At 39.8% G+C, this 25,707-nt stretch overlaps 1 protein-coding gene across 1 annotated transcript; it reads right to left on the bottom strand.

Annotated features, from left to right (window-relative positions):
• On the bottom strand, positions 1 to 25,707 carry galt (galactose-1-phosphate uridylyltransferase). Its single transcript, XM_076079863.1, has 11 exons — positions 25,566 to 25,707; positions 24,605 to 24,774; positions 24,376 to 24,451; positions 24,079 to 24,127; positions 21,065 to 21,194; positions 19,719 to 19,775; positions 15,134 to 15,256; positions 8,601 to 8,733; positions 6,863 to 6,946; positions 815 to 969; positions 1 to 564 (listed from the first exon to the last, which is right to left on the bottom strand). Exons 1-11 carry the CDS (start codon positions 25,600 to 25,602, stop codon positions 484 to 486), a joined length of 1,095 nt encoding a protein of 364 aa, XP_075935978.1. The 5' UTR covers positions 25,603 to 25,707; the 3' UTR covers positions 1 to 483.

Below are 25,707 nucleotides of genomic sequence, written 5' to 3'. Positions count from 1 at the left end.
TTAACTACTTTAAGAATTATTTATTTTCCATGTGAAAACAAGAAGCAAAGGCATTCATTTGATTCACAATAACTCATTGTGTTGTTGGAAAGGACAAGCTGTGTGGTCGAAAGGCTCCAATTGTAATAAAACAACAAACAAAGTTTGTTTAATTTCGACAGAAGGGACAGCAGGGGGGAAAATAATGTTCTCCCATTATCTAAAACATGGATAAGGAGTTCGACAACAACATTACAGTCATTTAGCAGACGCTTTTATCCAATTCAGATCAGATTCTATCACATTTCTACACCGTAGGCACAGCTACGGGAGCAATTTCTGGGGTTAAGTGTCTTGCTCAAGGACACATCGACATGCGACTAGCAGAGCCGGAGCCGGGGATCGAACCGCCGACCCTCTGATTGAAAGACGGCCCTGCTATCCACTTAGCCACAGTCTCGGCCCAACACAGACATGTAATAGAAATATATACATTCCTCCATCTTATTTCTCTTCTCCTCCTTTTTCCAGGTTCTCTCTGGTTTTGTAATGCTCTTCTGGAAGGTTCCTTAGCTTCTCAGCAGCCTACAGATACAAGAACACAGCAGTGTTTTTATACAGTTTTAAAGATAAATATAGGGACAGAGAGCGAATCTAGTGCAATCCTGGTTTTGCGATATAATTGGTATGCTGTGAGGGGTCAGCCTTTGATGGCCTGGGGTGAAAACAAAGCCCCTAGCATCACACCTCAAATCGTACTACTTTAATCTTTACATCTTTTATATCAGGAGAATCAACAAGCTGGGTTTGCACATGTGCATTGAATAATATCCACCTGTTCAGGCGTGAGGTCCCTTTGCTCCTGGGCGAGCATCTCATACCCCACCATGAACTTCTTAACTGCAGCTGAACGCAGCAGAGGCGGGTAGTAGTGAGCATGAAGCTGCCAATGAGAGTTGTCTTCCGTTAAATGGGGGCCAGTCGGGGCTCCTGAATGAAGAGAGGGAGACATTAGACTTGAGACACAGAGACAGCTTTAATCACTCAATCAGAGGCTGTTTCTAGTTCAGTGTCTTAGACAAAGTCCAGGACTTATTTCCATCGTGGTCTGTGTTATTCTATCGGTTTATCCAAGATGGAGACAGCCGTATAATCATCCAAAGCGGGAGACACATAACCACATACCTTTGGTTTCAATTTATAAACATGCCCATGTACTTATTTGGAGATGTTATCTAGCAGCCTTCTAATTTACCCTTTTCTTAAAAGGCGTGTGGGTTCTGCACCTCCTTAATTGCAAGAGGCAGTTTCCACTCCACAGCACCAGCAGAGATAAAATAAGCTTTTCCCAGCATGATTTAAACTCTATCATGATTCAGGTTTAGCTTTCCGAGCTGTGGTATCGTGTGTACACACTGAGGGCTGGTCTGCAAACATTATCCAGCAGATGGGTTGAGGGTTTAACAGTCTTAAATGTTCCATATTTGTGATTGTCTAGTGAAATTGGGGAGACAGGAAAGGACACCGTGCATATTTTTCCCGTCAATCGTTGAAACTTTTCATGAAAGTGTGAGTAGCGACAACATATTTAAATGTTCTCAATGTTTCTGCAAAAAAACTGGAGGACAGGTAAACACACAGACACAAACAGAATGACGGCACAATCGAACACTAAAGGCTAATTAAGGATATGCATAGCCAGGAAACGACAAGCTCGTTTATCTCGCTGCCACACACACACACACACACACCACATGAACAAGCCCCTCTGCTCATTAACGCCTTTAAGCTGCAGACCAGACAGCCCCCCCCTATCAGGTAGCCAACAGGATAAATGAAAGAAGCAGCCAGTGTTGACTCTGTGGGCAAGAGAGCAATAATCTTACAAGTGCAATAAAAAAATAAATAAAGATTTTAAAGTACTTTCTGTGAGGAGGAACCGGTGATCCATTCTATCAGAGATTGTTTTCTATAACGACCGCTGAGAATTCTCCGCTCTGATTAGCTGGCATGGGTCTACTAAATTCTGGTAATTGGACAGTATTACCAGGCACCACTGACACAGGTGTTTGTATTCTAAATGAATGCATCAGTATTAAACTCTAGGTAATGGCAGCACCAGTTTAGGCTTCATTGGTTTGGTTAAAAGGGCTTCGAGTTCGTGGTGTTTAGTTTGTGTGACCAATACGAAATTAGATAAATAGCCGAGTGAGAAATGTTCCCTCTTTTTCCCACGTAAAAGGCCTTTCTGCTGTGGAAGCATTTTTCCTCGAATTTTGTTACCGTTTCTCTGTCTAACTTGACAAAACTTGCAGATTAGTGGATGACAAATTGCAATAATCACACAACTCGATAAATACTCTTTAAGAGGGGCATTACCAAAGACACATTTTCAGTGATTTGCGACTGAATTTAACATTTAAATACCTTCTTTGTTCCCTGTGATGCTTTCTGATCTGAGTGGGAGGGGATTAGAAGTGGAAGTAGAATTATCTCTCTTTTAAAAAAGACAAAAAAGCCATTCAAAAATAGAATCACAGAGGCATTGTATTCCCAATAAGAGAGACCGTTTCCTTACAATGGGGGCTAATCAGACACTGATAGAGACGAGGCGAGATAAGGAATAAAGAGAGACAGATGCTTCTATTACTAGACAATTACCCACTTTTAAATATGTTTGGATGTGTTTGTTCTGCTGCATGCGTGCAAGCACATAAGAGTGCATATTTTAGAATGAATTCAAACTTACAAATATTGCTGGATAAAGGACCACAACCTTCAACAGTTGCTAGCGTCACATTGAGCGACAAATCACAACACTGTACATTTTCTTCTACTTATATCCAGATTGTTGCAATGTATGCACATCTGTGTCCCTATATGTCTGTCTGTCTCTGTGTCCCAGTCCTTTCATCTAGCCAGTACTGTAGTATGGTTTTCCTCCTGATGGAGTAAGCAGGTAGCTTTGTCTAATCCATGATTTCCCAGGTGACTCAAACACCATCCAACCACTTCTATCCCCAACCTGCCGCACAATAAACCCAGCCCAAAAGAAAAGCTGGCTGCTCCGAGATGAGCTCGAATAAAGCACACACACAGATGGGGAGATAAGGCAACTCATTATGTAAGCCAGGTATGCGTTTCCAAATTAGATGGTCAGTGTTTGCGGCATTTCTATGTGTGCATGTGTGACAGACTCACAGAGTGTAAGCGAGCCAAAGCACATCAATTATCATCCCAGCAGTCTCTTTTCCCTTAATCCCCCTTGATAAGGTTAAAATAACACTATTGTTTGGGGAGTTTAAGGTTCTTTTGCCAATTTAAAAAAAAAAAAAAAACTGACCATATTCCATCAACTGCAAGAATGTAATAGAATAGAAAACACCAGGAAGTAGTAGCAGTTCATTAGGAAAGATAATATGTTACATTTCACACTGTCAGAGGATTATGAAACCGCTTTCGGCAGTGAATATTTAGGGATATTTGTTGCAACAGGTGTAGGTAATAAATTAATTAAGTAAATCTTTAAGCTCTTACATTACAGTTGGCATATTAAACTAAAAGATCCATACACGACAGGATACTATATGTGAAATGTGTGCAACTAGAGTTAACGTGCCTCTACATGCCGCTGATGAGAGAGATTTTAGAGGGACAGATTAGTAGCCGTGGGTATTTGACATAGAGGGGATTCAGTAGGTCAGACAGAGCTAAATGTATCTTCTGACAAGGTAACGCTACTGGAGCTAAGTTAAACTCATATGTGTTGAAGTGATTTGATATCAACAATGTTCCTGGCTTTGCCCCAGGCTGCTGGGTGCCATCCTGAATTTCAGCAAAGACACATCTGCAGTATGTTAGTTCGTTAACTTTTTTGGCCCCGCTGTGGGAAGCTGTCTTTGGCTACAGCACAGACAGGATAACAATGAGGACAAACAGCAGGGACACGGCATCAACAAGCAACACAATTTACATTTTACCAAGGGCTGTGGAACATCTTTGCCACACTCTGCTTTAATAATAATTGTATACATTGGCTAATTTGAAGAAAAAAAAGTGTGTTTACCACTTGTAAGTACATCTTTGGCAGATGTTTTCCCCCATTTCTCCCCCAGCCTTGTAAAAGATCAAAATCTTTGCCACAGAAAATAAGGTGAACCTACCAACTACCTGCGTGTATAACCTCCAACACATTGCTGTAACACGGCCTTTTGACTTTGTATCTAAGAAATATAAACACACACGAGATTAAAGCCACAACTTAAGACAAGATCCGTAGGAGCCTTCAGCACAGGCAACTTCAGACCGAGATTTTACTTCAGAGATTTGATGTCTGATAAAATAAAAAGAAGAAAGTCAGTGAAAGACTGTGTCCTCTCATGCCCTCTGTTTATTTTCTCCACACTACACTTTGAGTGCATCATCTCTCTTTTTCAAATATTTAATGTGGGCTGCCTGGTCATTGACCCAGGTGACCCAGCGCTACATTCTGGATCTGAGACAAGACAATTAATACAAATTGTCACTCTTGAACCAACTTAAATGTGGATTAGTCTCTCACCGACTACGGAGTTGTAGTCTAAATTAAACAAGATTAATTTCAACCTTGTTGTTAGTCCTAATTAGTCATTATGTGTGCACACCTCACTGGCTTGAGGCTGTTCATGAAAGATGAAAAGCCCATCATTTGGGATTGGAACAGTAAAATAGAGACGGAACGGAAAGAAAACATTTTCACCACAAAGATCTTAAATTGATCAGCGCTAGGTGAGAAACATGTACACACCCTCCCTATACAGTATGTGTACAAGTTGTCTTGGTAGTGCACCTAGATCCATGCTGCAGTGTTTGTCTTCCCAGATTGGACATCATTCTGAATGAGAATGCCTTCGTCAGGGAGCAGTGAGGTTTCCTGCTGTGGAGGTTGAACCTGCAACCTTTTGCTTCTACGAGGATCGCTCTGACCGCTCGGCCGTGATGACACGGCTCTCCTTTCTGTCACACATCACTCATCGCATCGCTGCACTCTGCTAACCTTTGCTCCAGTTTGAACCCGCTGCAAGGAGTTTGTCTTGACAATGCTCACAATAGGTCTCTCTCATTTCCCTCACTGTCTCAGTCCAGGTAAATATCAGCCAATGCCTACGCTGAGCTTGAGATTCACGAGAGGAACAGCTGTCTCGATGGCAAACACCTTTCTACGGTATAAAGCGTACAGACTTTGTGTGTTTGTGCAAGCTGCTTCTTCACAGCAGGCCAATTAAACACTTGCCCGGCCATAGTTAAAGAAGATTAATACTCGCATCTTGACTGTTGTGGTGTGAGGTATTTTGCAAATGTGTTTTTGCCACTCTGCATGTTCTGTCAAAATGAAAAGGTAATTTGCTTGCTTATTCACTTGCTCTCTGTCTTGTTACTGGTTCTTTCATTTCCTCTGACTGTGTGCACTATAATCTAAAGTTGTAAAAAATAAACATTGTAACAAATCCCAATTTAAATGTGAGATTAATAGAAAGCCAGAGATATAGAAAATACACATATCTGACGCATCGGTTATTACATTATTATTATTAGTTATAACAGGGTAACAACTACTTTCTGCACCACAGGCGGAGCAAAGTTCAGCAGACAAAAGCAAAACATTCTCGTATTTGGTTTAAAATTATTATTCAATTTTCCTCTTGGGAAAAATGATGATATCTCCTGAAGGGAAAATACAAACAACCCCTGGAAGGCCAGCAGGGAACAACAAATTAATCTAACTCACATTACCTCACATACAAGTGGGAAACTTTTCCTTTGAGTCCAAAATATCCAGCGAATATAGAGATTAAATAACACTGGCTTGGGTAAATAAACATTATCGATGCTCTAATCAATATTTGTATATCAGCAACGGATCAAATGACTCACTCATGGTGACAAATTATCCCCATATTCTGTAGTTCATCTAAGCCCAATGTAGCGTTTTAGCCTCTTTCAGCTCATGGTTTTTGGTTTTATGGCCCACCACTTCACTTTTTGGGGATCTCAACACTCTCCGCATGTATTCCCGCAGCAACAGGGAGCAAAAAAGCAAAGCTCTAAAAACCCAGTGTACAATTCTTTCCCAGCATCAGATGGTACATCGAAAAAAAAGTTAGCAACTAGCTATTGAACAGCATTCATCTGCTGGAGAGCCCGATATTTCCCTCATGAGGAGACCAAAAAGGAGCTAAAAGGAGAGTGACTATTGATTTAATATTCATCAGCTGGAAAGACACACCAAATTAATGCTAATGTTAAATAAGCCATTTTCTTCGTGGTTATGTATGTAGAAAACATTAAATAAGGTGATGTGTCTGAGTGTGCATTGAAGTGTTAAAAGCATCAAAGCTGAGGATTTCTCCTTTGTCAGCAGAGATGATTGAAACGCAACAAGAGTTATCTAATCTGTAGGGAACACACGCTGCATCCTAATTTACATACATCTTTCCAGTGACATTGGACAAGCTAATCAATATTCATGTGATATTAATGCCACGTTGGTGGATGATGTGATCTAATGTAAAGTTGTACGTGAGAGGAAAGAAAACTGACTGTGACTCTACCTCACATATTTCACGACTTGTGCAGATAATGTGAATGGAGCTCGTTCATATATCAAACTGACTAAGTGAAGTTGTTAACGGCTGGCCTGATATGTAAACAGCCTCCAGTTTGTAGCAGTATTTGTGTGCCAATCCATCAATCCATCCACAGATTTTTAAGATTTAAATTAAAATTCTCTTTAATCTTCCCCCGCCATCTGTCCCTCTCTCCTTCTGTCACTCTACAAAAGAAACTTTAAAAAATGATTCTTATTGTTATTGAAACTTTCTCTTTTTAAACTCTGTTGCCTTACCGTGCCAGCCCATGGAGTAGGGGAACGAGATTTCAAACAGATTGTCATACTTGGTCAGCAGTCGCTTCATAATGTCAGCCAGACCTGATAGACAGACAGAAAACAGGAGGACAGTGGGAAGGGAAAGAGGATATGTGTTAGTGAGCAAGGGAGTGATCAAATTAGGGATTTCAATCTGAAGCAAGTTCCTTAATTGATCACCTGCATCAACTCATAATTGATGAATTGATTCATCTAAGTTTATACATCTTAACAACAAATTTGTACTCCACGAAATGAACAACGGACACGTGCCGTTTACGGCTCAACCCAAATCAATTTGGTATTTCTGAATCAGGCACATTCACAATACATTGAGTATTTGAATTATCAGTTAAATAAACACACTGTTCAAAACAATCTATCAACATTCTCATTTTTCAACAAATGGCCAAACTAAATTCTGAATACACAAGATTAAACATAATGATTCTGCGCAATTTCCAGGGTTTATTGCAGCACATAACAAGCAGAACACTTATACTTATATATACTTATATATAGACTATATTTAAGACAATAAGAACATTTATGTACAAATTGTCGAAAGCAGTAATGGGGTTTGATGTAAAGCTGTATTTAAACGTCCAACAAGACACCTTTCACAGTGCTATACAGTGTCACATAAAAAACAGGTGAAAATACTCCGCGAACTTATGTCCCACACTGTTCAGACCACTTTGAACATATTCGGTCGATACACTCTTCATTGAATTGTTATTGGTGATTGATTGATTAAATAATCATTAACATCCCTACATCAGTCACTTGTTGTTTAAAATGGCTGCAGGCACTACTGACTGTTAGTCTGTGCTGATTCCTCCCCGTGTTCAGTGTGAAACATTGGTAATGCACCGTGTCTCAGAAGACACCTATCCCACCGATCCATCTCATCTAGCTCCGGCTTCACACCTCCACTACATAGAAGCTCAATCAGCTAAACAGACTCTCAGCCGTCAACAGAAGTCTTCCAAATGAGCCAGCTGCTGATTCACAGATGCAGTGGTGTTTGTCCTTGAGAGGGAACGGTACGTAATCTCACAAGATCTCAACAACCTTAAGAGAATTAGTTATCATGCAACAACAACAACAACAACAACAACAACAACAACAACAACATCTGCTTGAATCATCTAAACACCATCATGACAGGGAGAGAGGGAAGTGAACGACGATAAACAACTAATTTACTTAATGATTAGCAAAGCATTGCGTTGCTTTATAAACTATATAGAGGGAGGGTTGACAGGCAACAAATACATGCAACCACCGTAATCTACTACTATAATGTTAGCTATGGAGGCATGCTTGAAATTTAGACATCATCCATTCATAACTAGCGTCCAATAATTCAAACATTGGCCCATACTGTAAGAAGGTTTGGGTGCAATTGATTGTAAGTTTCATATTTTATTGAGCTGATTTGAACTCCATGATCTGAAAGTTGTTTGAATGTGCTGTGAATGAACATGGAAGATCATGACACACACACACACACACACACACACACACACACACACACACACACACACACACACACACACACACACACACACACACACACACACACACACACACACACACACACACACACAGGAGGCCCCTTGGTCAGGAACCAAACCTGCAGGTTCCCCGTTAAACTAATCTTGATTACCTCAGCGCTCTCTCAGTCACTCACTGTCAGCGTCCTCACACTCACCCTCCCTCTCCTCTGCGGTCAGATCGTTGATCCTGAGGACATGTCGTCGTGGTAACAACAGCGTTTGGTAGGGCCACGTTGCCCAATATGGAACCACCGCCAGCCAATCAGAAGTCTCCACCACCACACGCTCCTGGAGAAGAGACACAATCAAAGGTGTTTTTGAGTATATTTCAACGAGCGAGTAAGTATTGTTGAGTTAACTGCTGTTTCTAAACTCAATTTTGAAAAGCTATTGGAGCCGGTGAACCTGACCTGGAAAATCAGTGTGTACAATCTGAGCATCTTTAATGAACATCATTCAGCTGGTTAAGCACCTTGAACCCTCCTCTTCAGTGAATTGAAGTTCTTAAGAAACAGTTAGAGCCATTTTAGCAGTCAATTTATCAAACCTAGTACTCCACATTAGAGAGGACTGCCGGTCTCAGAACCATCTGCTACTACTTGACTTGCTGTCTCAGCTTTTCTCCTTTCATGATATTACTTCTCCTGTTTGTTTTTTTTGAATCCCTCTCTTTTCATGTCTGCTCTTTTTCTGACAGTCTTTCAGGTAATTACTGTAAACGATTTCAAAGCTGAATGTCGATGAAACGACCATACTGCACTAACATTTACTCCCATTAGCTATAATGAACACACACGTACATATACAGAGGCAGTAAACACACAAACTTGTTCAGACCGCTTTGGCTTATTAAGTCACCTCACAACATGTATTCAGACCAGAATGACATGAATAAAAACAAGGAATACTAAGTATTAAAAACAACTGTGTAAAGGTTGACTGAGCACGCTCTTACTTTACGACAAACTGAGTTCAAAATGGTTATAAAACAGGTCAGTGGCTGTTCGCAGCATGACGCCTTATTACCATAAACTGTTTAAATGCAGAATGTGTCAGAAGCTGAGATTTAACAAGCTGATGAGTGGGCACAAACACGACCCGACCTTGGTATTACAATTCATCAGAAATAGATTAGCTCAGAGTCTGTGTCTCTGTGTGTGTGTGTGTGTGTGTGTGAGGGCTAAACAGCAGCAGTAAGAATCTTGTGAAAGTCAGCTTCATACTAATCCCAAAATCACCACGCAAATCTTTCTCTCTCTCTCTCTCTGTTGCTTTACTTTGCATGTATTTCCTAACACAACTCCCTGTATGCCTCGGTCTGATTACGAACTGAGATGGAAAGGCTGCTGTGTAGAGGCCTCGGAGCATAACAATCTACAGCAGGGTTGATCGACCGTCGAGAGTTCCTAAATCTGTATTGATTTTAGTTACTTTTTGGCCACTTGGGGGCAGAAGAACCCCACAACAAACTGAAAAACACCACGTCCTGACAGATAATCACCTTATAAAGTTGTTTATGCAAACAACAGCCTGTCTACACAGACAGCCGACGGAAAGCAACCTCGGCATTCATGTGCTTTTGACCGCCTGATAATTGCGAGTGAAATTTTCACTTTCCTTTTGGGTTTCACCAACTCCTGAGAGAATAAAGTGGTTCTTTAGCTGCTACATGCTCAGCTATGTTCACCGGCTAGTTGACAACTTTGTGCGTTTGCTTTACTCATTTGCTGAAAAGAGCTGCCTGCTGCTACTGATAACAAGAGTGGTGAGACTGAACTGTACAGTAAATGTGCCATGAAACCAAAGCAACGAGCTAAATGAGTCTTATTAATTGCCAAGGTTGTAGAGCACTCATCAATCAATCAAGTTAGCTAGCTAGTTAGCCGTAGTGCTAAATAACTTGTGGGTCTTTTATAGTGTGCTGGGTCTGAGCCAACTGTATGACCGACATGTCCATAGATTTAGGTAAAAATGTTCCACACTGTATCATTTTAACAGTTTATATCAAGACAAGTCACACCTGTATGGTGCTACTGCCTGGTACATGGAGTCCAGTAGCCTCACATAATTGCTGCATAACTCTGCCCGACTCAACCTGAGCAGAGGCATAATCAGCCGGAATAAGCGTAGGGCCAGAGGTTTATAGGCTGAATATGTTTTGGACAGAATGGTGACTCAGTATTTACCATTTTCGTCTCACAGTAGTTGAGTCCTGGGAATCGCAACTCAACCTTGTGGCACACAGAGGGCTCTGTGTGAATATTGCATGTGTACTTTGGGTTTCCCCTCGGGCATTCCAGTCTTCCAGGAATAAGGTTAATGTAAAAAAAAAAATCCTCATCCTCAAATCTGTGCAAAAATAATAGAAGTATCTATTGGGACTCCTTCTGCCCTTCACCATGTCTCTAGTCTCAGAAATGGAGTTGTTCTAAAAATCCTCTGGCACATATTTCCACATGCTTTTTGAGTCTATGTGTTGTAGTTTTGGTGTCAAGTGACCAATACAATATTAGATGTTATTTGGGTTCACGTACCATGTCTACCAAGCATTGTGTTTTAGAATGATGTGTCATTTCTCAATACGTCAAGATAACAAAAAACGGTCCTTTTCTCTGGCTTCACTGCAGCTAAGAAGAGTCGTATCGTTAGATGGAAACCTGCACAGAGTTTATATGTATATTATTATATTAAATAATGGGCTTTCTCTTTTCACAATCTCATTGTTTCAGAAATATTTTATATATACTTTTGTTGATTTTCTCACAGCTTTCCCTCATACTGCCTTTATACAGTATTTCAGTCAAAACTATTAATGCTGTTCTGTGTGAATAGTATGAAAACAAATTAAAATGTAAAAAAAACATTGTTATCAGTAACCAGACACCAAAGCAAAGAGAGAGTGTTTGGGCATCCTAGGCCATGAATCTCCTGGAGGTTTGAACAAACTTGTCCAGGCATTAGTGCATAATGAAGGCATCTACTGGGAATGCTGTGGTGTTTAAGACTAAGAGCAATCTAACTGAATCCTAATGATCTTACTTGCCGTATAGGATTCTACTTGGTGCCTGGTGCAATAACACTTTGATTATAGCTTCCTTTTCAACAAATATTTTGAAAGTAAGAAAATGAGGAGGGGATAAAAAGCGGGAAATTGTATTAGCGGTGTGTGTGTGTATCTCTAAAGTGCTTAGCGACACCATTATGAACAGCATTTTATGTTGTTATTCAACATATTGACTTTACATATACTTCCTTCTAACAATTGTATACAGCTTTCTCCACTTCAATCTCAAACATGTCCGTCCTCTGCTGCCTTTGACAGGATTATAAAGGAGCAGAGTGGAGACAGAAAAATAAGAGAGAACGAGGATGGAGAGGGAAGATTAAGGAGAAGGAGGAGGGGTGGAGTGAAGAGAGAGAGAGAGAGAGAGAGAGGGAGGGAGTGGAGGATGTCCTAAAACAGGCACCTCACAGACCGCAAATCCCAAAGAGTTTCATTCAATTAGTTTACAAAGTTTTGGTTTCAAAGTCAAGAGTGTCACCAGGGAGCCGAACCCCAATTCAAACTCCTCCAAACACTGCAGTGTGCCAATTTATGGTCCTAACCTCGGGTCAGAGAGACAGGAGCTAAAGGAGAGAGAGAGAGAGACACAGACACACACACACACACACACACACACACACACACACACACACACACACAAATGCTTCCACTCTGATTTTATAAAGGTCAATCCCCATGAGCAGCTGTCTAGGAGATTCAAGTGTCTACTCTGCTCTTCTCGAAACCTTAATGCTATCCCCCCTCTCTCTCTCTCACTCTTTCTCTCACACACACACACACACACGCACGCGATCCCAGTAGAACATGCAGGTATCAGCTTATTCACTGAATGAATCAGTGGCTGTCTGATTTCTCTTCTACTTCTTCCCGCCGTATCTCTCTGTGTGACTTTGTGTCTCGGTTTCTGTCCTCACTTGTCTCCTCATCATCAAGCCCATTCTCCCTCTCCAGCTACTCTTGAAGGGGAATGTAACACTTTTTAGTCACTCAAAAGACACAGCTTTAATTCCAGTGAAGAACAGGAACAGAAAGACCCTCCTCTTGAGATAGAGAGTGGCTAATCAGTAAAAAAAAAAAAAATGGCTGTGATTTGTTGCAGTAAAGTGAACAATTCAGGAAAAGAAAAACGGGAAAGAAGTTGCAGATTTTACTTTGTCCAAGCTTTTCTTTGGCGTTAAGATAATCATTCTGTCTTGGTTGTATTGTCTAGCATGAACACTAAACTCCGTCGTTGCATGTGCAGTGTGAAGCCAAGTTGAAATGATGTTTCATATATTGATTAGCTTAGCCAATATCTGACCAGTAACTGCCTGGAGTCTGGCCAATAAATAGTCCAGCACACAAGCCAAGTTGAAGTAGCGGCTGCTGGCTCCAGGTCGGTGTTCATGGTACAGACACGAGAGTGGTATTGATTCTCTAGCCTAACTCTCAGTAAGAAGGCTAATAACCACATTTCCCCAAAACATCGAACTATTCCTTTAACTGTCATCCTACCAATTGTTTTTATATACTGTTTACATCTAATAGGTGCTTTATTCTATCATTCCAATTTTTCATGACTTTGTCAATCAATGTGTTCCTAATGACTTCATATCATTGTACCCGATTGCAGCCTCTGCAGTTTTAAAGCCACAGTGTGAAGGATTTAGGGGAATTTATTCACAGAAACTGAGCATCATATTATTAACTATGTTTTCATTAGTATATACTGTAATCACCTGAAACTAGTTGTGTTTTCGTGAGCTTCGAATGAGCCATTTGTATCTGAAAAGGGGAGCGGGTCTTCTTCACGGAGTCTGCCATGTTTCTACAGTAGCCCAGAACAGACAAACCAAACACTGGCTCTAGCTTTTTATGTTACCAGAAGGTCATCGTAGTTCTCCGACAGGCTTGGAGAGGAAAGGGTGGTTTTAAGAATAAATAAGTAAACATAAAACTTTTTTTTTTTAAAGTGCTTATTCAAAGGCTTTGAAAAGTAATATGATTTCTAAATATATTTTGTTGAGACAACTTCATAATTCCTAGTTGGCAGTATGAACAAACACTAAATAATCTGAATGAAATAAACACAGAGAAAATATTTTTACCAGTTCTCTTACACACAATTCCAGTGAAATGCTAAAAAGTAATGTCATTAAGGCTTTCCATTCAGTCTGAAAACAGATGTACGACACACACGCGCACGCGCACGCGCACGCACACACGCACACGCACACACACACACACACACACACACACACACACACACACACACACACCCTTGGATAACACTGAACACACAGCACAATCAACATGGGGAGAGAGGTGATAAATTGACATCAAATAATCCTCCTAAACCTAAAAAACGTGCAATCTGTTCATTACTACTTAAAATAAAAGGGTAAAGTGATAAAGTGTAAACCGACAGCACATTTGATTGGCTTATCACTGGATAAACACAAGGGAACCCAGTTTTAAGAAGGGTTTCAGCTTTGAATATAACCTGAGATTAAGTGTAGTAAATAACAAAGTAGCGTAAGCAAGATATCTCTTTCTACAGCTCCAGGTAGCGAAGAGAAGAAGTCCCGGCTCTGTCAAGTTTAGTTCTACTGTAGAGAGTTCCTTCACGGATTCCACCAAATCATCGACGGTTACTGCTGCTGATGCTCAAAACACATGACTGGAAAATCACTCAAATACACAAACACAGTCGTTTTTTTCCCCCTTAATCTTCGCACAGGTTAAAGATGGATGACGCTGCATTATGCTAATGAGCATCTCTGCTGTCCAATGACACGCTTCACTGACTGAAAGACAGGGTATGCCGAATGGGGGGAAAAAAGAGAAAGAGAAAGAGAGAGAAGCATGACAGGAAAAGGTGGAAGTAGATGGATTAAGGGAGAGGCAATGAGGGTAGTCATGGTGAGCAAATTATGATGTCACCTATTTGCATAAACCTCGTATTTAGAGACTTTTTATTTTTTTTAAGCATTGCTCTGATGTTTATTATTTACCATTATCACACAGTCAGCTAAAATGACTTCCCCATCACCATTCACAATATTTGTCATGGTCATCAAATCCAAATTTTTGTGAGGTAATCAATTCAAAATAAGCACTTAATTTAATCAAACATGCCTTTTAAGCCATTATTGTTTGATTCAATGTGACTGACCTCTGTAGGCTGGAACGCCAGATCTGATGCACGTCTTCCCATTATACAGACGTTAGAATTAATATTGAATAGTCCAGGAAAGACTAAATGTTTAACGCTGCTTTGTATACATTTTTACCCTAACTTATAATGTAAGCTACACATTGTTTATTTTAAAAAAATGCAGTTAAAGTTTCATTTAACTCACCTAAAATCCCTGAAACTAATAATAAACTGCAGAGCTCACGCCTCTCATTGTGTGTTTTCTGTTCGTAAAATTTCAACGTGAATGAAAAAAAACCTAAAAACTCCCTTCCCTGTATGACTGTTGAAAGGCATTCTGGAAAATGTACAACAGCCCAAATTAAAGTAAAACTAGGTGAAACCAAGGGACAGTACATTACAAGCCTCTGAGGGCAAAATGCAGCTTTCAATGTTCTTTTTTAGACATTATTTGCATTTGTGTTTCTACAGTACGTGTATGGGTGTACCTTTTTCTCAGCCTCTTGCTTGGCGTATTGCAGCAGCAGCGGTTCTCCATGTTTCTGGTGGTAGGCTCTCTGACAGCGGTCTGACAGAGCCGGCTCATTAGGAAGGAAGTTGCTGGCCCACACCTGTGATACAACAGGAGCCAGAAAGAAGATGGAGGAAGATAATGATGAGACATATCAGAAATCAAAAGAGTTTTCTATGTATGTGCACCTCTGATTAGAAAATAAAAGGGGTAATAAACAATCTGCCCCCGCCTGCTCCAATTCCAAATTACTTTCATTTTGTCCATTCAGGCTTTTTAGATTGATAAATCTCTTCTACCCTGCAGTCACTGGCTTTGATTTATTTCAATACTTTGTGAAAATCAAACTTGCAGACACTAAAACGTAACTGAGATAGGTCCTTTATCAGTGAGCAGCGAGGTTCCATGCACAGGCTCTGAAAACATATTTTCTCAATCAGCTTCTTACCGAGTGCGTTAGGGTCGTAAAGCACATGAACACACAATCACACAATGTTCTGCCAAAACATTGGAGCAGCTGTGGTTATTTTAGGACACATTATCTGTATCTTGTTTTTTTGGTCCGTGTTTGTGTCACTGGTCTGAGGGCTCAGTTGGAAAAAGGTGATGTCAGGCATTTCTTTGCGTTAATCATGTAATGGCAAAATTTGAATCAAAATGTGTCAAAATTTCAAGAATATGTCATTTTTTTGTGAATGGGCTAAAATATGCAAAAACACTGGCATGATCTTTTATTGCCCTTTAGATACATGTATAGGTAGATTATGGGGGATTTACTGTGCATTTAAAGTATTTTCTTTACTTACAATAGAGAAACAACTACATTACACTACAAATATACAGTAAATACTGCTATGCATAATGTTACGGCCACACTAAATTGTAGCTGTGTCAAACATTATAGCTAACCACAACTAAACATGTTGGAGCCCTCTTCCCTGTGCCCATAGAGACAGAAACACACTCACTGATGAAATTAGCCTCCTGATTTTGATAAACCTCTAAAAAAATTTTAAAAAGGGATTACAAGTTCAAAGCAGCTGTTTTAATGTTGAGACTTCCCTCTCATCAGCCACCAACTGGCATTCTGTGTGTCAGTCGGTATCCACTCTCAATGAGATGCTGGTATTCACTTTGATTGAAACAGTAAACATCCCTGGAGGAAACAGACAGTTTGACGCTGTAAAACAGATGAGATGCTGCAGGTCATTTCATTCGAGGAAAACATTCATTTGCTTTACAGCACTGTAGTTCCCTTTTCAATCACGCTTCGGAGAAAACGCTTCTAGGCTGCGGAAATTAGCTCCATAATGTACTTCAACTGCATTTCAGAAAGCTCTTCATGGATAACCGTGAACATCACGTCAGACATTCGGATTATTTATGTTTGCACTTAATGTTATTTTAATGGCTGTAAAAGCAGGTAAGGAGTGCCAAATGACTCTAACGTGTATCTAACTGACTCACTGCTGCATGATGAATCAGCACCTGAGATAACAGTCGCTGGGGTTTTAAAAAAGGAGGCATCTTACGTATGGGTTTGTTGTAATCAGCATCCAAACTAACGGACACAAGTATTTGCAGAAATGCAAATCTAAATATACATATTCCTGCTCTGATGAGTGAGACCTTCACCAGAATATTGATTAGTTATTGCTGTACTGCAAAGCAGTTTGTGTGTGTTTCTAATGGACAGTGGTGTTTCTTTTGGCCTCTAGTTTGGTTTCTTTTCATTATTTGTACATATTGTACGGAATAGGCATTATTGTCAACTGTTTTACAGGTGGTATTTAGGCCAATTAAAGCAGATTTGTACTGAAAGTAACATATTTGTGTCACCAGGAGTAGGTTTTCCAATTATAATATTCCATCGCATGAACAGAGTAATGATCAGAGGCATTCTGTGCTGCTTATAGGAGCACTGCTTCAGGCTGCACGGCTAATTGTTTTCTGATTACACTTTTGAAAGTTTTGAACCAGAATGCAGTCATGGTCCTCTAATACAAAAGAGGAATCAGTATCAATAAAGTATCAACTTTATCGGGGGGGGGGGGGGGGGGGGGGACAGTAATAAAGGGTCCTCTTGATAATCAAGGGGCTTCATCATTTCTTTTTAATTTTGAGGTAATTTATGCGCGTCCTGCTGGCCTTGCCTCTACATGTCTGTATTATCCTGGGTTTAGATTCATGACTAATACTTGGCAAAGCAAATGCAATAAAAATAATCCGCAAAAAAACCTGAGAATTCTTCATGTTTGTTGGCATTTTTTGCCCTTGGTAAGACCACAATTACTGCAATGGGAGCAAAACCAGCCTAGCATGATGTTTATATTAATGAGTTTTGAATATTGGCTCAAGGCTGCACCATGTTTATGCTCATGGTCCTAGAATGCCAGAGAGAGACGACATAGTTAGTGTGTGAACTATACGTGTAAATACTGTACATCTGCATGCCTTGAGGCAGGTGTAATAGTGTGTGTGGGGATATATTTGCACGCCTGCCAACATCTGTGCACATGTGGCTCTGTTTGTACACACAAGTCTCTCATCTATCCAGCAGCAGACTGTTGATTCTCAGAGAAAAGCTAGAAAAAAAGTAAAGATAATAACACAAGAGAAAAGCAAAGCATATACTCTATTCCCACAAGAAGGAACTGATGACACTTCGGGAGTAAATACTTACTCAATAACTGTCTGCTTCTGAGAGGCAAACGTTTTCAATCACGCTATGATCACCTGACAGAATGAACACAGTTTGGATTGCTCACGTGAAAAAGACAATTAACATTCCAGGGGCAGCTCTGTGTCTCTGAGACCAAAGTTATCAGAAGCAACGATGCATGCAGAGCATGATTAACATTTTCTGTTCGTTACTCTTCAAAGTTTTAGATCTAGTCTATGCGTTGTGGCCTGGAGGGGTTGCCTGGCTGTGCACGCACACATTTACTCTCTTTTCCGAGACGTTGATGTCTTACGAAAGGGGGATCTGGACTGCAGGAAAAAAAGTAACAAAACTGATAAAACTTTTAAAAAGCTTCATCAAAAACTAGTTCTAGGCTTGATTTTGTCTCTGAAACTATTTCACAGTGGACCACAATAAAAAAAATGTTTTTAATATTATTGTAATAAAAGTACAAACAAGACTTTGACGCCACCTGAATACATATATTATAAGGGTTTCAAAACCATCTTAATCACAAACGTCCTCCCTTTGGTACGGTATCGTCCTCTACTTTTTTTACAGCAACTTTCTGAAGTACCTAATGATACAGTGTGTTACAACCATGTTATTCTGAGGTCACATACTGCCCTCTGCTGTTAACTTGTATATTACAGCACAGATTCAAGTACAGCGGGCCTTTGTTTCTGTATGGAGTCAAACATTCATTTTACTCCAAACGCCTGATGATTTGAAATGTCATTGATCAACCACAACATCTGCAGGACTGTTAAGTTACAATGTTAAGTTACAATGACACTTTTAAGAGCTCCTCACCTCAGAGAACTGTTTTTTTTCCCCGTTTTGTGTCTTACAATAGCTCAGTCTCTTTTACGCAACAGCTTTTTTTTTTTTTTTTTTTTTTTTTTTTAAACTGTCAACCTATCAGGATTTGTCAGTGTGCTGCCTTTAGAATAAATGACACCGGCTCACTACATCTGAAACCTGATGTGTTTGATCTGTTGTGTTTTATCTACATTTAAATGTGTTTTCTGATTGCTTGACATAGTGGTTCACTCAGACAGCAGCTTCCCTGACCGAATGAGAAGGCAATCTCATATATATATATATATATATATATATATATATATATATATATATATATATATATATATATATATATATATATATATATATATATATATATATATATATATATATATATATAGGGCATGGTGAAGACACAGTTCCTCACTGGGAGTGAATGAAGCAGACTTTCTCAGTGTTATAGCAAAATACATGGACATCCAGCAACTTGTGTATTATTCTCAGGCTGATAACCGGGATTTCTGTCTCTGACGAGCCCATCGTACCATTTGGAAAGCTGACATATTATATTGATAATTTTGACAAAAGCACTGCTGTTTAGAATTCAACATATCACCCTGTCTACAACAACCATTGTTCTGTTTTTGTCTTTCTCCCTCCCGATTGTGCTCGTTCTCAACATCTCACTGTGAAGTGCAGTTTGACAGGCACACATTCGTTGGTGAAGAGTGAATTAGCAGCTTCTATGTTGAGACTTGTCTGGCACAAAACCAGTGAGTCCCTTTTAGCACATGCAAACTTCATTTGTCATCGTGAATCTGATACGACGGCATCATAGATGTGCAAATTGGACCGGTGACACACACTCGTATTGTGCTCATGTGATAAAAGCTGCACGTTGAAAGTACTTGAAAGAAGAGTCTGGTGTATGTGTGAATGCGTGCATGTATTCCTGAACTTTGTATTCTCACTTCAAGGACAAGTAAGTCATTCATGTAGTCATGTAGGCTCATGTGCGCATACAGGCGAGTACAATGATTACCTTGTGTGTTTTTTGCATCTGTGCATTTCCTACCTGACAGTGAGGATGAGGATTTGAACAGCCCATCATAGCGCCTTTGTTCTCAAAGATCTAAAAACAGAAAATAAGAGGAAAACGTAATCCAGAGTTTAGTTTACCTTTCTTCCCTGAGTCAAAAGTCAGACTGTACAAGTCTCTCTGGGACTCTTGATCAGAGCAAATCCTTGCTGATGAAGATGAATTAAAACTGGAGGGATTGGGAAAAAGGTGCTGTCCTTGGTGCTGATATTTGGTAGTAAATACTGTTTCAAATGGCCTGCGGCTATGTATGCATTTGTCTGTTTAGTGAGAATATTTAGGGATCTCAAAATCCGGTGCCTTGCTCTTGAATACTTCAAAAGATGTCTGCACTCACATGTATTTTGGGATCTCCGGAAGGAATTTTGATTTGACGATATCATGAGCTACCAACATCTACAATATCGCCATCCAAGTAAACCGAATGGGACTGGTTCAGAAATGCGCTATATTCTGGGTATTATTGGTAATATTGGGTATGTCGATATGGATGTAAATGCGCACACTAGTCATATCTCTGTGCAGACTAGAGACATGGAATAACTTGGGAGGTCAGTGTTCCTGAGGAAGCTAATGATACATGACTGGCCCTTTGAGCGTGTTGAAATAATAGCTATATAACAAAAAAAATGTACATTTAATCAAAAATGAAGACTTTGGAAAAAATAAGTCCTAAAGAGCATTGGTTGGGAATCACCAATCTCTTTCTGCGCTACAGAAGTTAAAAGCTGACCTATGGAGCTTAACCAGAAGCTATTTACAGTAATATGAATCAATTAAATTTGGGTTTTTAGATCACTTGAGCAACCACCGTGCTTTACTTACGATCTAGCTTATGTATTTTCCACAGTGATGGCTTATGGGAGTCATGCGTACTGCAGTATTTGTGGCCATTTAACACAATGAACACACGAAACCTAAAAAAGCTGTGATATTTCCGAATTCAGTTCCTGAATATCAATCTTTATATAATGTGTCATAACCAGTAAAGTTGTGCATCAGCTTCTGACCTCCACAGCATCTTTATTCGCTGTAAAAATGTTCAGCATTTTATATCGGAAAAAAATGAATTGCTAGTTGTATAAACTTTGTCATTTTCTGTTATCGACATGCTTCTCTCTCTGCTGCTGCTGTTTGAATTTGCAAGTTGCCCGGAGGCATCATTAAAGTTTTATCCAATGATCCAGAAGGATCAGTGACGAAAGGTTTACCTGCTTTTACATTTTAAAGGTGTCCAGCCCTGGGAGAAACTACATCAATAATTTGTGAATGTTAATAGGAGTGTGTGTGTGTGTGTGTGTGTGTGTGTGTGCATCTCATACCTGAACCCAGGGGTACGTGTTTCCTAGTTCTTCAACAAGCTCCGCCCACTTGTCAATCACTTTGACAACCTCTTGTTTCTTCATGAGAGGGAGGGTGACGTCTGACCAGGGATGGAAACACATGACCTTACTGAAAGAATAGACAGAGAGGATGGCGAGAGAGATGTTAGATAGTGGGAAGGTGATAACCCTCCACTTCAAAAAAAGGAAGTTGGGGGTTCAGCGCTTTGCTCATGGGCACCTTGACAGTAGCATCTTAATTACCTCTTACTGCACCAATAACTGTCTGGCTCGCTATTTCTTCTGTGTGTTTATGATCTATTATGATGTTCTTGTTCTGGTTGTTGTTAATAAGTGATACATGTGCTGCTGCTGTCTTGCCTGGATTTTCAATGAAATATATATTTTTCTTAAAGAGTCTTGATCTACTGTGTTTAAGACTGGCCTTGTTAACTAGTACTGTGAAATTACTGCTCTGTACTTCCCAGAGACCACTTGTCAAAAACAGCTACAAATATTCTTTGACATTTTTTTTACTTTGGATATTTATTTGAAGCTCTTGTTAGTGGTGCTCTTCGGATCAAATGACACATGGTTGCACTTGGAAAATGGCAAGTCTGACCAATTTCATTTTTGTTTGCTCTGAAATATAATCACAACCAATAATGACCAAACTTCAGTGTCAACACAGAGTTTTTTTTAGATAGATTGTAAATATGATAAGAGACAGGCATGACTGGGTTTGACTTGTTGATTTGAGAACATGCGACACGTGTCCAGGGTCAGATTAAAGCCAAAGCATCCAGTTTATATTTTAATCCACATATTCATATTTGCTTTCAGCCTTAACTATGTTGCCCAGTGGAAACCAGCTCCACTGTCAGAGTCAGAAAAATGCAATTTCTATCAACAGACAGGCTCCTCTAAGGGCCCGAGCAGCTAGAACATGATCAATAATTGAACATGACTTTGGTGTTTATGCTCTGAGCAAAACTGAATGGTCGTATTTATGAATTGTATCACAGAAACTGAAAGCACTCCATATACTGCGTACTGCACTTCTGTGTGTATATATATATATTTATTAATATATATATATATATTGTTTCATGGTTACCGGTGAAGTTAGAATGCCCTTTTTCTCTCTTTGTGAGCCGTTGTTTTATCAGTGTGGGTTGAATAATGTCTCAAAGGCTAATACAATTATATGCTATAAACAATTGTAATTAAAGGGAACTTCCTAAGAAATTAAGTTACATTACAGTTCCTTACTAGGAAATGAAAAGGACACTATTAGGCCTGTCAAATTAAATATCAATGAAGTAGTATTACCAAATCATTTGCCACGGGATTTAGGATCATTCTGCTGAGAGAGAATGTATGACTGAGAAGGGGTGATGCAGTAAGTCATTGGAAGGTTCTCTTCCCTCGCACCATCTCGCTTTTGTCTCCCATGACCCAAATCCCATTTCCCATTTTGTTTTCCCTCTAATTGGCTCGAATGTTGCTGCAGGGCAGAACGCACTAGTCCAGCTTCCAAGCTCCCTCTTACTTTGACATCGTTACAAGTCTGTGTGGACTGAGCGTTCCACAAACAAGAACAACGGTACCAAACAAACACGTATACAACCCCTGCATCAGGAACAGATTAAAAAAACACACACACACACGAACCCACACGGACTGAATCTGTGAGGTTGAAAAAAATCCCCTGAAATGTAACAATCAATCAATAACAAGACAAGAGCAACACGACAATCAGTGCTGTGTCTCTGCTTGTTACTCTGTGAGTGCATGTGGCAAGAAATAACCGACAGCCTCCACACCTGCCAACACATGGGAAGTTTGGTTTTCAACCAGCGCAGGCAGTACGTTGTTTTGATTGAATCTATTATTCAGCTGTTGTCTAACTCTGCTGTCAGGCAGAATCAACAAAAGTATTCCCGAAATGCGAATTGAAGATACAATAACTACAGTCTACAGACTGACGACCACATGTCTTTGCTATGATATCAAAATGTGAAAGGGTTGTGTATGTGTTTGAAGCTTCACTTCCTGATCTATGGCACAGTACGAGCTATGTGAGGTCAAGTTCCAAGAGAGAAATCTATATTAGCAAAGGTTTTGTGCGACTTATCTATCGGTGGATCTATTTATACACTACTGTGTGTTGTGTATGCAAGGGGTCACTGACAAAGCCCCCTGTTAGGGTTCCCAGACCACATATCGACTTTGACAGGGAATAAATCCAACAGTCAATGCTGATAGATCAGAAAGCTGGTTCAAGCTATTTCATGAAGGAATACAACATATTCCCAGGAACGAGATGGTTTCAGACTCCAATAAGACTTCTTTTTTCCCTGCGTTCCAAAAGGGTCTGAGGTAAATATCACTGGACGGGAATCCATGTCATCAGAACATTCAAGCATCCAGGTCGTCAAAAATGGAGTGAGAAAACATCCCCATCAGGTGGTGCCACGGAGGATTGCACACATCTTAATTTATGTGTTGAGAGTGAGGATTTGTAATTTATTTTTGCATAGTTCAAGATGTCCCGAAACCAAGTGACATGCGGTGCGTTGATTAACAAAATTGCCTTCTGCTAATAGCTGATTATGCTGATGATAATCACAACAACGTATGAACGTTGCCTCAGCATGACTGCTCTGATTGCACTCATCAGTTCAGATTTAAGTAGTCATAAATTTGAATGTATCACCATTTTTACAAAAGGAACATTGATTAAAATGCATCCTTGACTAAATTCTAACCGCACGCTAATTTAGATTATGTATGTGTTTGATATTCCTCTCATGGTAACACTGTAGTTTATTGGTGAAGGACCAGGCACGACATGAAACATACATGTTGCCGTTTTCAGAAACAGTTTTAGTTTAACATTACATTGCATAATTTACACGTCCTTTGCACACAATTCAAAAACCTTCACACGGTAAGACAGCATTGACACGGTGATCATTCGTGCAACGTGTGACAGGACGCTTTGTTCTTACCAGACGCCCCTGGCAGCTTTAGACTGGAACAATGGATGTTGATTTGAACCTGAAGAACACAGCAAATGTAAGTTGTTTCAACATGTAATGTTGTATTAACATTTTAACAATTAATTTGCTTTACAATTTGAAGTACATTGATTCACATGCACCCGTTAGGCATCTCAAAAATCAATTGTTTTGTGCTTAAAGATGTATGTAATGTGACAGCGCTGATATTTCAACCGGTGGCTTAAATAGTTTATGCAATGCAATTATTTGTTGTAGTGTTTTTACAGCATCAGAAATACTCCTCACCAGGATCTGGTGCGTCAGGCTGAAGAGCGGGGAAGTCATTTTCAAAAAGAAAAGTGCTGTCATAGTCTGGATTTACCTGTAGAGAAATAGACAGGAAAAAAAACACCTATTTTGTTGTCCAAAGCAAATGCTATTTATGCTTGGTAGCTGAAGGAGTCCAGATATGTCTCAATAATTTAATATTGTTGATAAATGACGCCTTTCGTGAAACGTATTAACCTGTTCTTACCTCTCCATTTGCACGTGTGTTCCCGGGACAGAGTGGGTTGCGGGGGTCATGTCTGGGTATGTGTTCCTCGGGAGGTTTCTCTACCTGACCTGCCCAGGGTCTCTTCATGCGGTGGGCCGACACAAGGACCCAGGTGTCACGCAGAGGGTTGTAACGCAGGTGTTGGTGATCTGGGGCAGACATGAGACGAGGAAAGGCAAAGAAATAACACAGAGAGCAGGTTATTTTGAGTGCCGCAACAATGACCAACAGTGGAATATAATCATGTGCATGTGAAATCAACCTGATCAATTAGTCACTCCAAGCTCATTACATCCTCTTTAACCTGTGTGTAGTAGAGGGAATTGTTTGTGTCTTGTTGAATGCTGACAAGAATATTTATTTTCATTATCAATGAATTGCTCGTTTATTGAAATGATAAATAATGTATTCTGTCGAAAAAAATGTGTGTTCCTATAGCTGTGCGGATTATATGGATGACTGTTTGCAGCAGTAAAAGCAGCAGGAACTCAAGTCACGAGACTACACAGCTGGCTGTGTGTACTGTGACGCAATAAGCACTCAGTCAATGCAGGAAGACAGGCCTAACCAATTGAGTGGTTTGGCATCAACATATATTGATTTCTGAGAACCTATATATTCTATTTCACACGGAAATTCAATATGATCGAACAATGAAAAGTGTGTGTTATTGTGATGCTTCCTCTAGTATCGGAAAAACAGCTTCCGGGTAGAATATATATATTTAGTGTATTAAATACATGCAAAGTTCGATAGTATATCCTATTTATTTAAGCGTCTGTTAAGAGTGGAGTTGACGTTTAGTGAGCAAAAGTAACGTGAAACAACCATTTTTTTAATAGAGCTTTGAATAAATTCTCTGCACAGACGTAAACAATCTGCAGGATGTCCTGAATGAATTGAATCATCTTTACTCTCGTAATTTAACAAAGCTCCGTACCTTTTGGATCGAAACTGACTTCTGTTGTGCCGCTCATATTGGTTGGTGCTGTTTGATAACTGTCACCTCTCCGGCGTTAAATCACTGAACTTTAATTAACAGTTAGGTTATAGCCACCAAACTGTCTCCTGTCCACGAAACT

Source organism: Anarhichas minor, unplaced genomic scaffold (assembly GCF_050575085.1).
Source record: "Anarhichas minor isolate MPS153535 unplaced genomic scaffold, ASM5057508v1 ptg000073l, whole genome shotgun sequence".
Classification (NCBI taxonomy): Eukaryota; Metazoa; Chordata; class Actinopteri; order Perciformes; family Anarhichadidae; genus Anarhichas; species Anarhichas minor.
The sequence above is the reverse complement of the archived record's forward strand: the minus strand, read 5'-3'. Positions and strand labels throughout refer to the sequence as shown.

Bases quoted from the DNA above. Each gene is read 5' to 3' on its own strand.
- galt (XM_076079863.1), bottom strand. From the start codon at position 25,602: ATGAGCGGCACAACAGAAGTCAGTTTCGATCCAAAAG. The intron at 8,734-15,133 runs GTACACCCATAC...TCTCTTCTCCAG, and splicing joins AGCAAGAGGCTGAGAAAAAG to GAGCGTGTGGTGGTGGAGAC. The intron at 6,947-8,600 runs GTGAGTGTGAGG...TCTGTCTATCAG, and splicing joins GACCGCAGAGGAGAGGGAGG to GTCTGGCTGACATTATGAAG.